General features: G+C 42.0%; 2 protein-coding genes across 2 annotated transcripts in view; one reads left to right on the top strand and one right to left on the bottom strand.

Annotated features, from left to right (window-relative positions):
* The window catches only part of LOC146606884 (protein NLRC3-like), a 501,574-nt gene that overhangs the window by 77,937 nt on the left and 408,190 nt on the right, over positions 1-15,447 (top strand). The window lies entirely within an intron of this gene.
* On the bottom strand, positions 13,347-14,473 carry LOC146606892 (uncharacterized). Its single transcript, XM_085349295.1, is given in 2 exon segments — positions 13,347-13,417; positions 13,420-14,473. Coding segments are annotated over 2 exon segments (1,125 nt in total).

Genomic DNA, 15,447 nt, shown 5'->3' with positions numbered 1-15,447 from the left:
CAAACAACATTAGTGTAACAAGGTAGAAGCCGCAATCAGTCTGTGGCAGTGACTTTTATATAACCTTTATTTATGCCGTAAAAAAAATCTAATTAACATTAAAAATGTATTTTGTAAGAAGTAGTTGGACAGCAGAAATGGCTCAAATATTACAATTATTTTTCCACTACTAATTAATTACCGTTGAGCTCAAAGGTTATATTAATACACGGTTAACGAATGTGTATTTATGAAGACGATTTGTGAGACGAACAAAGGTAAACTTACGTTTGTTTGTACGATGGTCTTTCGGTGCATTTCAAGGTCCTCTACCCATCCGTCGGTAAACTGTACCTGGGCTTGTTCCAGTGAGCTGAAGTTACTAAACTTCATGAGTGTATGCACTCACTCCAAGAACCGTATAATTATAAATCTGAGCGTGGTGAAAGTTGGGCAGCACGCTAACGTCTTTTGTCCCTCTGTGTGCTCGTAAGGGTCTGACCCTTTCACTCCTTTGATTTTTCCTCGTAACTTTTCTTTGTCTTTTCGTCGAGTCTGTCTTTGTACGGACCGGCATTGTTCTCCGTCGTTTTGTACATACCTTTTTTGTGCGGCAAAGAAAAATCAAGAAGGTATTGGAACCGGAGAATGAACGTTTTGCGGTGCTGCAATTGCAAATGCTTGTATTTGATGCGGTTCTTGGATTGTTTTGCCAGGAGTTCCCGGCATGCAATGCGCAAAGTCACGTGGTCTGTCAATCGCTATAGGAAAAACCATAAAGCCTTTGCATGAAAACAACTGCTTTGATGTACACTGCCTTGTTGGTATATATGTATCAATCTAATAAAGTTAAACCTACACCATTCTCCCTATTCGGGATTTTAAACAGTACATAGCGGAAACAAAAAGACTGCTTGGTAGAGTTAACCTCCTGAACTATCTACAACACATGGTAGAAACCTGAAATTAAGACCAAGAACACTAGAGGTGAGACATGATCATTAATTAATATTAAAATTAATAAATGACAGATTTAGGGATATTTTCATAAAGTATTTATTTACCAAAACAATAGAAAACAGCATGGTAGCACAATATATTTTGCTAACACAGCAACCTTTAAATATGAAAGGAGACAGAGAAAGAAAGGTGAGAAAGAAGAATAAGAATAACACTTAATTGAGTTTTTGATGGCATTTTACACACAGTACTAATACAGTATCTAGAAAATATGGGAAAATACTGGCATCATATACAGTACTTACTTCTGAAGAAATTATATGGGACCCTGAAAAACAGGACACAAGTGAAAGGACAAAGAACTGTGAATGGCAATTGATGGACTTGCTCAGATGATCACAGTACTGGCATCTTTATTCCAGAAAGGAATTAGAGAAATCATATACACTAGTACTTACGTTGATGAACTTAAAGAGTTGAATGGTCTCGAACCTCTTAAACAAACAATGTATGATCAGACCCTGACAAACAGGACAGAAAGGAATAAAGATTAGATGAATATTAAAATCTATAAAGGACAGATTATGATTGAATTGTATCACCAAAGACTATTCACTCATCAATAAAAGGTCACCTACAACACTTCCACAGCAGCAACACTGAACATATCTTAAGACATGGAAACCTTTATGAAGTGAAAGGACAGACAGTGAAGGTTGAGAAAGAATTGTACTTAATAGATTTTTACAGACGATGACAGTACTGGTATGCTTACTCTAGAAAAATGGTTGAATCATATTCCATATAGTACTTACTTAAAATGAACACACTTCAGTCCTCCTAAAATGACTGACAGCATCTGAAATGAAACAATGACAGATTAAGACTGTAAGAATATATGTTTATAAATGCCTAATACTCCAATCTCATATTTATTCTGTCTATTAAGATGGACAAATTCTAAGCATTTACCAATCACTTGACTTGTTTGAAGTGAAGGTAGATACTAAACGTATTCATTTAGGCAATAACAATAAAGCTGAATTTAATATTAACAATAGATAATTAGGAATGTTTTGCTCATTTTTATTTCACCTCACCAGGTTACAAAAGGAGCTTTCTCAGCAGGTCACTCTTCTCAGCTACCCTGTCAATGACCATGTCAGAGTCCAATGACATGAGAATGTCCTTTTCAGTGGCCATCAGCATAAACATCTCCAGCTTGTTTGCAGACAGGCTGCTTCGGAGTCTGCTTTTAATGAACTTGAGTGTAGAGAACGTTCTTTCACAGGCAACCTGAGTGAGGGAGAGGGTCAGCAGGTACTTGTATGCCAGCCCAAGGAGACGATAGGCATCAGACAGCATGTTGAACCGCCTGAGTATTTGATAGCAGCACAGTGGGCACTTTTTGCAAGAACCACAGCTTTCGGTCACAATTTCACTTTCTTCGTCCCATTCTTCAGATCTGTCCTTTGCTGTTCTGGTCGTGTACTCATCTACATGTGATGTCTTAAGCCTTTCCCACTGTTCAGCAAAACGTTTCAGTTCTGACTGAAGGTTATTAACTGTAGCCCTGCTGTCAAATTTAAGTAGACAGGCGCTGAGGTTCTGAAATGCATTACTTGGAAGAGAAACTGTTCTGACCTGGCTAAACTTCCTGGGGTCCAACCATGCCAAATCGGCAAGAAGAGGGCCATGTATGACAAATCGTCTGTAGATTGCTTCAATAACTGTGTCCAGGATGATGTTGTGCACTTTCACCTCATATGATTTCTCAGCATTGATTTGCAACTCATCTTCAGGCATCTCTCCGGCCATGCCTTTTCTCTTTTTGGCTCTCTTTTTAGGTAGTTCAGCCTCCACTTCCATGTCTGTGTTGTTCACCCTCTCCTCTAGTTTTTGATTTGTCTGTTTCACAAATGTGTCTGCAGCTGTCTTCACAGTTGGAAAGTCCCTGGCAATACTTTTGAGGCCATCTTGTGTGGCAGTCACCATATGATGGGCAGAGAGAATGTCCATCCCCTTTGACTGGAGGTACTTTGACAGAGGAGTTGTTGCTCAAACACTCTAAGAAATATCTGTGCTGTTAACACAGTTTCATGCTTCAAGAGACACTCTTTAAAGCCTCGTGCTTTGGCACGAACAGCTGGCTTTTCTTTTTCCCTCTTTTCAATGGCTTCCATCGTCAGCACTACATCAACGAAGAGGCCATCATCTGGTTTTCCAAAATGTCCAAAGATTTTCTGGAGGGCATCATGCTTGGCCCACCACCGTGTCTCACCTATTGGACTGAGGCGTCTGTGTCTTGTGTTTTCGGTTTGTTTCTCCCACAGATTAACCCTGTGATAGGACTCCTTGATGAACACAGTTATGTCATTAAGTAAATTAAAGAGTGATCCACTTTCAATGACACTTTGTGTTGTGTCAGCAATCACAAGATTAAGTATGTGTGCATAGCACCACACATGCACATGAGTTGGAGACTGGGCAGTCATGAGTGCTGAAAAGCCTTTGTACTGGCCCTGCATATTTGAAGCACCATCTGTTGCATTCCCAATGCACATGGCCTTGTCTAGATTCAGATGCTCTAAAACTCCGGAAAGCAAGTTTACAAAGTACTGCCCCGTGGATGCTTCGCACCTCACTATGGAGACAAGCCTCTCCTGCACAGACTCAGTAACATACCTGATGATTACTGAACACTGATCATAACCTGTGATGTCTTGGGTTGTGTCTAGCTGAACAGAAAACATCCCAGCTTTCTGGACATCACTGGCGATGCTCTCTTGAAGGAGATGGCCAAGTGCATCAATCACTGAGTTGACAGTTGTTTTGGAGAGTAGGGTGATGAGAGATCCTCTACCTCTTGATCCACTGGTCTGATGCAACTTCTTGCTTTTTTCAATGCAGTCATTCAAATGTTCTCCAAGGCACATATCATACTTGCCTAATAACACAATCAGTTCCAGAAAGTTACCATGATCGATGGTGTTATCACCTAAAGTGTATGCAGCCTCATTCTCCACATGCCTATAGCTGAGTCCCCTCTTCCCAAGTACTTTGATCACATCCACTATACGCTCTAAAACTTGCCGTCTCTTTTTCACTTGTGCTCTGTGAGCTGACAACTGACTGCCAGCAAACAAGCTCCTGATGTTGCCTTTTGAGCACCTTAAGAAAAAAGCTTCAGCACAGGTCTGGTGTGTATTGCTCTTTTCATGCTCCTCTGTGCGCAGATGTATATGTCGCCAGTCACTCATGCCTGTTATAAATGTGCTGGTGTCAGTCAGCCTTGCAAATGCCAGACACACAAAGCAGAACAATAAATGGCGTTCTTTGCAATAAGTAAGCCACTTCCTGTTGGTGCCATCTTTACAGCTGAACACCCTCATCACAACTGCACTGCTACTGTTCTGCTGTGGGTGGTAATCTAAGAAGGCCTGTAATATGGCAGGTTCAGGGCGAGCAAAGTAATCGATGCCCTGGCTCTCACTCTCCTGCTCTTCCATCTCTCTCTCCTGCTCTTCCATCTCTCTCTCTTGCTCCATCTCTCTCTCCTGCTCTTCCATCTCTCTCTCCTGCTCTTCCATCTCTCTCTCTTGCTCTTCCATCTCTCTCTCCTGCTCTTCCATCTCTCTCTCCTGCTCTTCCATCTCTCTCTCTTGCTCTTCCATCTCTCTCTCTTGCCCTTCCATCTCTCTCTCCTGCCCTTCCATCTCTCTCTCCTGCCCTTCCATCTCTCTCTCCTGCTCTTCCATCTCTCTCTTGCTCTTCCATCTCTCTCTCTTGCTCCATCTCTCTCTCCTGCTCTTCCATCTCTCTCTCTTGCTCTTCCATCTCTCTCTCTTGCTCTTCCATCTCTCTCTCTTGCTCCATCTCTCTCTGCTGCCCTTCCATCTCTCTCTCTTGCTCTTCCATCTCTCCCTCTTGCTCTTCCATCTCTCTCTCTTGCTCTTCCATCTCTCTCTCTTGCTCTTCCATCTCTCTCTGCTGCTCTTCTGTCTCCTCTGTCACAGACTTCTCCACTTTTGATGATAAATCAGCTGGTGCAACATGGATTGGCACAATTTGTTAAGACTTTGAGAAGTTTGAGAAACTAACCTTAAGCATAAAATAAAATTTACTATCAGTAACTTCATAGCACCCGCCCAGCAGTATATAAACTCCGTCATGCTAGTTACGCTGTACGAGTTATTCTAAGCGACTGTATAAAGTCACCACAATGAAAACAAACTACAACTAAAATTAGTTTATATCTGACACAGATAGACAGCAGGTCATAACTTCTTACCTGAAGTTCAGTTCCTCTGCCACTATGACCGGCGGCCGCCTCGGGTCTCTCCTCCTCCTGCCTCCCCTTTCCTTCATCCACCTGCTGGCCTCCACCACTTGCTGATCTTGCTAAATCTATGGAAGCTGTGCCATAGCTACCACCAAACAATTCAGTAATTTTCACACATTTGGCAGCGTCTGCTTGTTTCTTTTTGGCCCTAATTTTTTCGGCACCTCCTTTCCTTTTTTTGTTCTCCATTTTCTTTAGTTCGTCTATAAGATTGCTAAACATGGGGGAGGGTGCATCCGACCTCCTCGGCTGTAATTGGTCCAGCCCAGAGTCGATCATGACCAATTGGCCAATCCAACACCTTTCATTGTTTATACCCTTCCCAAAAAAAAACAAAACAAAAAAAAAAAAACGGTCGGCCCATAAAAACAAAAAATCGCCAGCGGCCCACCGGGCAAGTGCCCGGTATGCCCGATGGCCAGTCCAGCTATGAGGGCAGGGCTGTGTTGGTCTGAGACTGTAGACATTAAAAAGTCCACAGGAGAGATGGTAGCTGATTAAACAAGTGTCATGAGATAATAACAAAATGCAAAGATTGGTGACAGCGCTTGGAACCATAAGGCAACAAAAAACTGTGAGAAATAATTTAGGCTCTGCCTGTGAATCACTCTTTGCTTCTCTTCTTCCTTCCATCCCATCATTTCATATATCACTCTGCACTTGCTGTCTATGTGAGAACAAGGCACAACTTGCTATTGTAATAAACTATAATCTAATTATCCACACCTAACAACTCTTGCACTTAATCTATAATAAAATGATGACAGAAAAATGTTATAGCCCTGCCTTTAGTAGCCTCACACAGCTCCTGCTGTTTCCTCCTCATGTCCTTACCAGCCATGTCTGCACAATATTATATCATGAGTAATATTTTTTTTAAAAATCCATCTAAATAAAACACACACATGCACGCACACACAGTGACACTTTAGACCTTCTTCAGAATACTGTATATACTATGGGCATCATGGTGCTGATCCAGAATCCTTACATTATTATTTATTACTAGAGCTACAATAATAAAGCAAAGAGGAGGGGGAAGTAATAAATATGAAATAATGTCATTATGATGATTCCATTTGTTTCACTATCCACTCTGTGCAGGGCAAAGCTTATTACATGTTTAAACTGTAGAGATACAATCATTTTACTGCTGTAACATCCAACTTTTGTCTCATTTAAAATATAAATCTAATATAATCTGCTTCTTAATGTATGTTCTTTAAAATACAGCTTGTGTGTTTAATATATTATAATTATAATAATGCATAATTATGTGAACATGCATATTAGATCGTTTTTAGTGAAATATAATCCCTCCAGAAAGGCAGGAAAAGCCCGGAAACTTGCTTTAAAACTAAATATGTTCCCTAAAACGGTGACAGAGCTACAGACCCATGACAGCCTTACACAGGTAGCCAGCAGCTGTGACCAGCACTACCTGTGCAGTTAATAAAAGCACAGGTAATGTTTGTCGCGCTGTTGCACACACAGCACGCTCGTTTGTTTCAGTTCGTCAGTAGCAACAAGACAGCTTACCAACGTGTACGTAATAAGCTAATACTCCTGGGTGCTACACACTACAGTGTGCGCTGTACACCTACTTACTGGTTTTGTCGCATCAGTCTGTGTCTCTGAGTTAACTTGTGTTTCTCCTACAGCTCCGGACCGCTAAAAATGCGCGTGCTCTTTGTGAGCTCGTTCCTGGCTCGTAACCAGCGCGTTCTGTCGTCAAGGGCGATCATTGGTTAAATGTGATCATGTGACTGATGCAAGCCAGATCCTTTTATTTAGCAAAACTGTGATTAATAGTTAAATATTATTGTTGAGGGGCACAGACAGGACTCCGCACGCACACATTAAAAAATAATAATAATTTTTTTTAAAAAGTTGCCTCAACAAAAGGGCACCTTGGGCACCCATCAGGAAAGGGGCGGGTGCTCAAGCCCCTCTAGCCCCCCCCCTCTGCACGTGCCTTCCTTTAAAGGTTCTTCAAAGAACCACTGCTGTTAGGTTAATTGTGCTGATCCTCGGGTTGGGGGATTTGTGTTTGTACTGGAGCGCAAAATTCAAACCAATGGAAGATGGACAACAAAAGTTCAAAGCCATCAGGTGCTCAGGTTAGAAAAAAGAGAAAAGATGCAGGTAAGCAGACGTGTGATTGGATAATGGCAGCTCATCCTGAACCAATCAGACTAAACTCCAAACAATACATTATGTTACAGATTTTAATATTAATTAGTCATTGTTACTTGTTGATTTGTCCTTTTCTCATTGTGTGACGAATTATGACGACTGTTTGGTAGCTGTTATTGTCTCTCTCTCTCTCTTCATGTGTGTTTCTCTGGTGAAACAATAGTTTTGTGTTAATGTTAGGGCTGCACGATTTTGCATAAAATGAGAATCACGATTTTTTGGCTTAGAATTGAGATCATGATTCTCTCATAACAACAAATAAACATAAAAACAACAAATGTCTCACGTTTTGTTGTTGCAGCAAAATGTTGTCTTGCTTGAAATTCCGTCTCCACCGTTGCTCGACGCTGCTTGTACAGAGCAGGTAGTGCAACGATAGAAAAATAGTTGCGGGACGGCACTGTGTAGCGTTTGTCTAGGGTGTTGATCGTTTTCCTAAATCCCTCGTTTTGCACAGTGTTGATGGGAGCCATATTGTAGGAGCCATATTGTCAATCCTCAAGGATTGACGTACGCACGATGTAGTTATAAAACAGGGTTTATTCTGGTCTTGGCAACCCGTGAGAACTGCTCACGGACAAAACAATAAAACAAAAACATCACATCAAAATGCGCTCTTGTACGTAGTGTCAATCAATCAAAAAAATCCTTAATTACAGAAAATAAACCATTTAAAATACACAAACCTCGTGAGCTGACATCCAGGAGGTGCTAAATAGAGCTTTATGGCCTTATTGCCTTATCTTCCATCTTCTTCGTCAATTATTTTCACTCTTTAAACAATATTTTCTCCATGTGTGGAGCTAACTGTGAGTTGCAGCATGCAGACACCATGTGTGCTAGCAAAAGAAAAGTGGCTGGGTGGAGACCCAAACAGCAAAGCTGTACCCTGCACAGTTCACCACCAGAGGGCGCAAAGGAACAAAATCCAGACATACAGCTTAACAAATATCAAATGCAACAAACATCAAATGCAAAAGACCATTACACATATCTTTGGTCAGGTGATAAGTGATAGCCTCCGTGATGTCTTTGTGCCTGCGGGAGTTCGACGTGTACAGGGAAGCGCTGTATAAGGTTCCCGTTATTGATGTTTGGGTGGTTGACCCGGACAGATTTTCTCCTGTCACTTTCTCGTCATCCCTGACGTGCTCTCCGTTGTTGTTTCCCTGCTAATTTTAGCATCACACGGCACAGCTTCTGTATCACGTGGTATAAGGCTCCGCCCTTGTGATTTGTTGAGTAGGAAGAGTGAGCGCTTGTTTTCATGCAGAGTACGTCCCGGATCAAAATGTGAAGTTTTACAAATCACCACTTCTTTAGTGAATATCATTTCAGTCTCAGACAACCTCGTTTCTCTTACAGAGGTTGAATGCACCTTCTGCGGATGGCGGTACCACACAGTGTGCGTGGACTTCCCCTGCACAGAAGGCAACTACAAATGCTGTGAATGCTAAATAAACAGAAACAAATGATCCCTGTTGTCTTTGCTTGATGATTGGTTTGAGTCTTGACAATCCACATTGCTGGCGTTGCATCTTTCAATGCCAGCAATGGCAACCAATACTCCCACTGAGGTCGAAGTCTGTCAGGTAAGTTATCATCCTGGCTGAGTTTATCTCGACACATTTGTTGCAAAATCTGCTTTCCCAGCAGAATGAAAGGTGACACAAACCCAAGTGGATCGAACACAGAGGCGACTGTGGCCAATACTCCTCTTCTGGTGAGTGGTTTGTCCTTAACAACTACTCTGAACTGAAATTGATCTGATGCCACACACCATTGTACGCCAAGTGCTCTTTTCATGTGTACTTCACCGAGTGCCATATCTAGCTCTTTGGGAGCTGCAGCGCATTCTTCTTTCGGAAGCGAAGCTAGAACTTTGGTGCTGTTTGAGATGAACTTGTGCAACCGAAGTTTGCCCATGCTGCAGAGTTTGCGTGCTTCATTAACCAGCTGTATTGCCTGATCTTCAGTGTCAACACTTGCTAGTCCGTCATCAACATAGAAGTTGGTTTTGATGAACTTGATGGTTTCTTCATTAAAACTTCCTTCCCCTTCAGCTGCAAGATGCTTGAGGCCATAGTTGGCACAACCTGGAGAAGATGCTGCTCCAAATAGGTGTACCTTCATCCTGTAGACAGTGAATGGAGTTTCAAGGTCACCGTTCTCCCACCACAAGAACCGTAGGTAATCTTGGTCACAAGCATGCACATGGAATTGGTGGAACATGCGTTCGATGTCACACATGAAAGCCACTGGGCCTCTTCGGAAGCGACACAAGACTCCGAGCAAGGTGTTTGTTAGCTCTGGACCAGTGAGGAGATGGTCATTTAAGGAAGCGCCTTGGAACTTGGCAGAGGCATCAAAGACGACACGAATCTTTCCGGGTTTTTGTGGATGATACACACCATGATGTGGGATGTACCATACTGGTGTCTTGTCAATGTCTTGCTCTGTGACCTTTTCAGCATCTCCATGGGCTAAGATGTCATTCATGAATTTCTTATAGTCCATGTAGTACTGCTTGTTACTCTTGAGCCTTTTTTCTAAACATTTGAGGTGATGAATAGCCAGTGTTGGGACTAACGCGTTATTAAGTAACGCGTTACAGTAACTACGTTATTATTGTGGTAACGAGCACGGTAACTAGTTATTATGCCAAAATCAGGAACGCGTTACTCGTTACTGGGATTTAGATAGGGTCGTTACTCGTTACTTCGTGTGGTGGCTATCGCGGAGCTTCCACAGATTCAGTAACATTAGCAAGTGGTGGAGGCAGCAGGTGGATGAAGGAAAAGGGACGCAGAAGGAAAAGAGACCCGAGGCGGCCGCCGGTCCAAGTGTGAACTGAACTTCAGGTAAGAAGTTATGACCTGCAGTCTCTCTGGGTCAGATATGAACCAAGTTTAGGTGGAGTTTATTTTCGTTATTCTGACTTTTTCCGTACTGCGTGCTAGCTAGCATGACGGAGTTTCTATACAGCTGGGTGGTGCTATGAAGTTAATGATGTTTAACTTTATTTTGTTCATAAGTTATTAGAGTTGCCAACCGTCCCGTCTGGTATTCAGAGAAAATATTACGCGTTTCTTATTGAGGTGAAAAGGAACAGTTTGTCCCGTAATTCAGCTACAATGAAAAAGGCACAAAGCTGGAGTTACTCTGTGTCTTTACGCTGCACAGCTGCCTCTTCTCTCATTCTCCCCCCTCCCTCTCCCGTTTCTACTTCAATCATGAAAACTGATCAGTGATCAGCTGATCGTCTTTTCTCTCTTGGGTGTTTATCGCCCACTTTGCGCAGAAAGAGGAAACCAGCAGATGTCGCGCTAAACAACAGCAGCACGTTTAAGCTTGATCAGCTGTTGTTAGAATTTATTTAATATTAATTTCTAGTATCAGCTGATGTTTGCTGGAGCCACAGCTGTAAACCTGCTGGTCATGATATGGTTTGGTTATCTGGTGAGAGGGAAACATGAAGATGAAACCAGGAGATGTCCTTACTGGATCATCAGAGCTGAACAGGTGATGGAGAAACAGGTTTACCTTTTAGGTGACATGAATGAGTTGAAGTTATGAACTGTTTCTGAGAGACAAATAACACCAGGATCCTTTTCTAAGTAGCTGACAGCTGGTAACTGTGCAGGGGCGGGTCTAGCAAAGTGTTGCCAGGGGGGCAGGTAGGGCATTAACAGGGAAAGGGGGGCACAAAGAAATACTTTTCTTTCTTATTCTCATTTAAAATGTCTAGCTTTTAAAAAATAATTATCTGAATCTTACAACAAACGATTAATAGATTGATGCATATATACCATCAAAACAGTGTACATCACTGTCACAACAGTGTTTGTTTTCATTCAAAGGCTTTATGATTTTCCCTATAATGGTGGGCCAGTCTCTAGTCAAAATGCCCGGGATGATTTTTTTTGTCCCAGTCCAGCTCTGTATGCAGCTCATCTGCAGTCTGGTGTTACCTACATCTTCCTATTCGGAAGGCAGAATTTCCGAGTTCTGAGTACAATCGAAAGCACCACGACTGCAGTTTTTGTGTTGGATGTAAAAGGCGCAGATGACACTGTGACGTAGGCTAGAATCATGGCAGCGGTCAATGACGGTCCAGGCGTGGGATTTCTCTCGTGGAAATATGCACATTATCTTTTCCTTTCTATTGGTAGGTGGCACAGTGCACTTGTGGCAAGTAAGCAAGCTAGAAGATTGGCAAAGTTATGGAAGCAACACATTAACAAGAGAATTCTGAGTAAAACCAAAGTTACTTTCCCTAGTAACTAGTTACTTTGAAAGTAACGAGTAACTTGAAGTAACTGAGTTACTTTTGAGAGAAGTAACTAGTAATGTAACTAAGTTACTATTTTAAAGTAACTTACCCAACACTGTGAATAGCACATACCTTGTTGTTTGGCAGGTTCGGCCTTTCACTCTTAAATGGGAGTGGCATTTCAAAATGACCATCCTCCTTGTGCCTAATGCTTGGGGGCAGTTGTACCCAATCAGCAGACCAACATCACAGCTTTGTAGTGGAGCGATCTCACTTGCAATGCAGTCAAGATGAGACCATGCCTTAGCTGTTGCAGGCGATGGAATGTGATCTCGGTTTGCGGGAATAAAGTCTCTGGCATACGTCACTGGTAGGGAAATGGTCTTATTTGAGTAGAACCCTCTGACTTGTAGACCTGAGAACTTGCGACAGGACACAACTGTGTTTCTTGAAGACATAGTAGTGAGCTTTAGCTGAGTCGATTCACCTTTGATATGCAGAGCTTGTGCCGTTTCTTCAAGAATAAAGGTCATATCGCTCTGTGTATCAAGGAGCGCGTACACAAGAATTTCATGCGCTGGCTCACCTTTGGTTGACACCCATACTGGAATAATGGAAGATGTGTGAGTGTCGTCAACATTCTGTGTGACTCTGTTAGAAGTCGCTTCACTTGTTGTTGGTGTGACACTGTTGTCTTGTGAGACATCTGCGTTCGTTTGTCTTGTCCTGTCATTGTTCTTGTGTGGATTTCTCCTTGTTCTGTCTTCCTTCGTGCGATTGTCATGAAGACATGTTGGATGTCTTTTATTACATGTGTCACAGGTTTCTCTCCCTTCGCAATCCTTGGAGCGATGACCAGAGTTCAGACAGCCAAAACATAACTTCTTGTCTTGAACAAACTTTAGTCTCTCAACAATGCTCTCATTTATGAACCTTCTACACTTAAGTAGGCTGTGACTCGACCTTTCACAGTACACACAACTAGCACTAACAGTCCTTTCATTTGAGTTAGTTGCTAGCACCTTTGCTCCATTGCCTCTGTTCCTTGTTGTTTTTGCCCCTTCAGTTTCACTTGGCTTCAGAGCAAAGAGAGATGTTATGGGATTACAGGCAATTTTGGCTTCCCGTGAGATGAAATCTACGAATTGGCTGAAGCTTGGAAAGGTGTGAGTCTCTTCTTGCACTTCTGTAACCTTTCTGTTCCACCTTGAAGTAAGCCAATCTGGAAGTTTTGCGAGCATTTTTTGGTTTTCATTGCAGTCATTGAGCACTTCAAGCCCCTTCATTTGCGACATGGCTGTCTTACAGCAGCAAAGGAAGTCAGCAAATGCTTGAAGTTCCATACTGCCTTTAGAGCTTATCTTAGGCCATGCGTCAAGTTTGTCTCTGAAGGCCTTTGCTACGAGGAAGGGATTTCCATACCTCTCTACGAGAACTGTCCATGCTGCATAGTATGCAGACTCTGTGCCAAGCGGGAAGTAGCCTTCTATTGCCTTCCTTGCAGGTCCACTTACATATTTCCTCAGATAATAAGTCTTCTCTTCAGTTGGTATATTTTTCCTGTCAATCAGAGTCTGAAAGGAAATTTTCCAATCATTATATCTGATAGGGTCGCCACTGAATATTGTTGGCTCTGGTACCGGAAGACGACTTGCATTAAGAGACACTGCAAATGCTTTGACCAGATCTTCTGTGTTCACCTCTTGGTGCGGTGTCACATTTCGTGGCGAGGAACACCGTTTCATATGCTGGTCATTGTTTTCAGACTTGACTTCATTTTTATCAGATCTGTGGTGAAGTAGGTTGTATATTTCTTCATCTGAACATTCACTTTGTTCATACACTCGCTGTCGAGCCTTTGCTGCATTCAGCTTTTTTACAGTCTCAAGTCGCTCTACTTCTCTGCGCTTAGCTTCTAGAGCCTTTTGTCTTTGTGCTATTTCTGCTTCTTGCCTTTCAATTTCCTTCATATGGATTTCTTGTTCAAGCAGAACTTGGAGAGCAGCCTCATTTGCTGCAACTTCAGCAGCTGCATCTTGTCTTTTAGCCGAGAGCCAGCTGGAGTGTCTAGAGGAAACCCTCGAATGAGAAGAGAGCTTAGTGTGGTGTGACTTAACACTCATCCTGTCTGAGGCTTCTAACTTAGGCATAGACTCAGTCTCCTTCCATTTTTCATCCCTTTGACTTTTCACATCTGAGGCTACGTATTTAGATGAAGACTCAGTGTCCTTCCAAAGTTCTTCATCTCTTTGAACCTCCGCATTACTTGGGCTTGGACACTTTCTTACAGATTCGATAATTGTCTTTGTTATGGCTTCACACGTATCCATCCTTCGTCTTGTGTCACTATCTGGAGATTCAATACGTCTCAAGTCATCATAGGCTGCATTCACATCCTTAGAAGCACTCAAAACCTTGGAAACATGTTCTTGTAGCAGATCCTTTGAGCATTGACCATCTATAGCTCCTTTGGCATTCTTAATGACAACCTTCCACTTCTCATAGCGCACACTGAAACGATGTGCAGCCTTCTTTATGTGCTCACCGTACAGTTCTTTGCCCTTTTCCGTCCATGTACGGACTCGTTGGCTCTGTCGTGCTCTTTGTGAGGTAGTAGAAACATCATCAGCTGTGCCTTCAACTGCTTGTAGTTGCTCATCTGCAGAAAGTTGTTCCACATCACCCTTTTCACTGACTTCTGGATTAGCCTCAAACTCTGCCATTGTTGGAGGGGTTTGGGTTTTTTGTGTATCTTACTTAGCCTTAATGTAAAGGTGCAGCAGCTTAAATTTGATTTGTTAGTTGAGGAGCAAATGAATATTAATCTTCATTTACTGTTACAACTTTAAAGCACAGTAATTACTATTACTCCTTAAACATCACTTAACATGTATACTTAACTCACATTACATCTCTTCTCCAAGCCAGTAATACTGTTTCTTACAGCAACTGCTGAATCAGAATCAGAATCAGATTTCAGAATCAGAATGGGTTTATTGCCAGATGTTGAGGTTTACAACATTAGGAATTTGCTGCGGTGCTTCAGTGCAAACAATAAGAATTAAAGTGCTATGTAGAAAGAAAGATATGTGCATGAGATATACATGTGATATATACATGAGAATAAGCCCACCATATGCACGATGCACAGGTTACTCATCACAACACTAACTTAACACTGTATGAATATCAGTCACTTGAACAGCAGAAATGTAAACAATGAGAAGGAAAGAAAAAAGAAGAAATATTTCAGTCCTTTGTTTATTTATAAAAGGAAACTTATCTTAATTAATTTTACAGTCCTTTTCCTTTTTATTTCTCTTTCTTGTGGTTAATTATATTGAGTCCTTTAACTGAGGCAACACTTATTTTCGGGGCACCTGAATTTCCTGCGGGGCTGCGTCCTTCATCTACCCGTGCAGAGCGGAGTTCTCACTGTAGCACCCTCAAGGATTGACGTACGCACGATGTAGTTATAAAGCAGGGTTTATTCTGGTCTTGGCAACCCGTGAGAACTGCTCACGGACAAAACAATAAAACAAAAACATCACATCAAAATGCGCTCTTGTACATAGTGTCAATCAATCAAAAAAATCCTTAATTACAGAAAATAAACCATTTAAAATACACAAACCTCGTGAGCTGACATCCAGGAAGTGCTAAATAGAGCTTTATGGCCTTATTGCCTTATCTTCCA

This window comes from Diplotaxodon limnothrissa, unplaced genomic scaffold (assembly GCF_057381915.1).
Source record: "Diplotaxodon limnothrissa isolate DT_005_m unplaced genomic scaffold, D_limnothrissa_male_GT1.1 unmapped_scaffold_4, whole genome shotgun sequence".
Taxonomy (NCBI): domain Eukaryota; kingdom Metazoa; phylum Chordata; class Actinopteri; order Cichliformes; family Cichlidae; genus Diplotaxodon; species Diplotaxodon limnothrissa.
The sequence above is the reverse complement of the archived record's forward strand: the minus strand, read 5'-3'. Positions and strand labels throughout refer to the sequence as shown.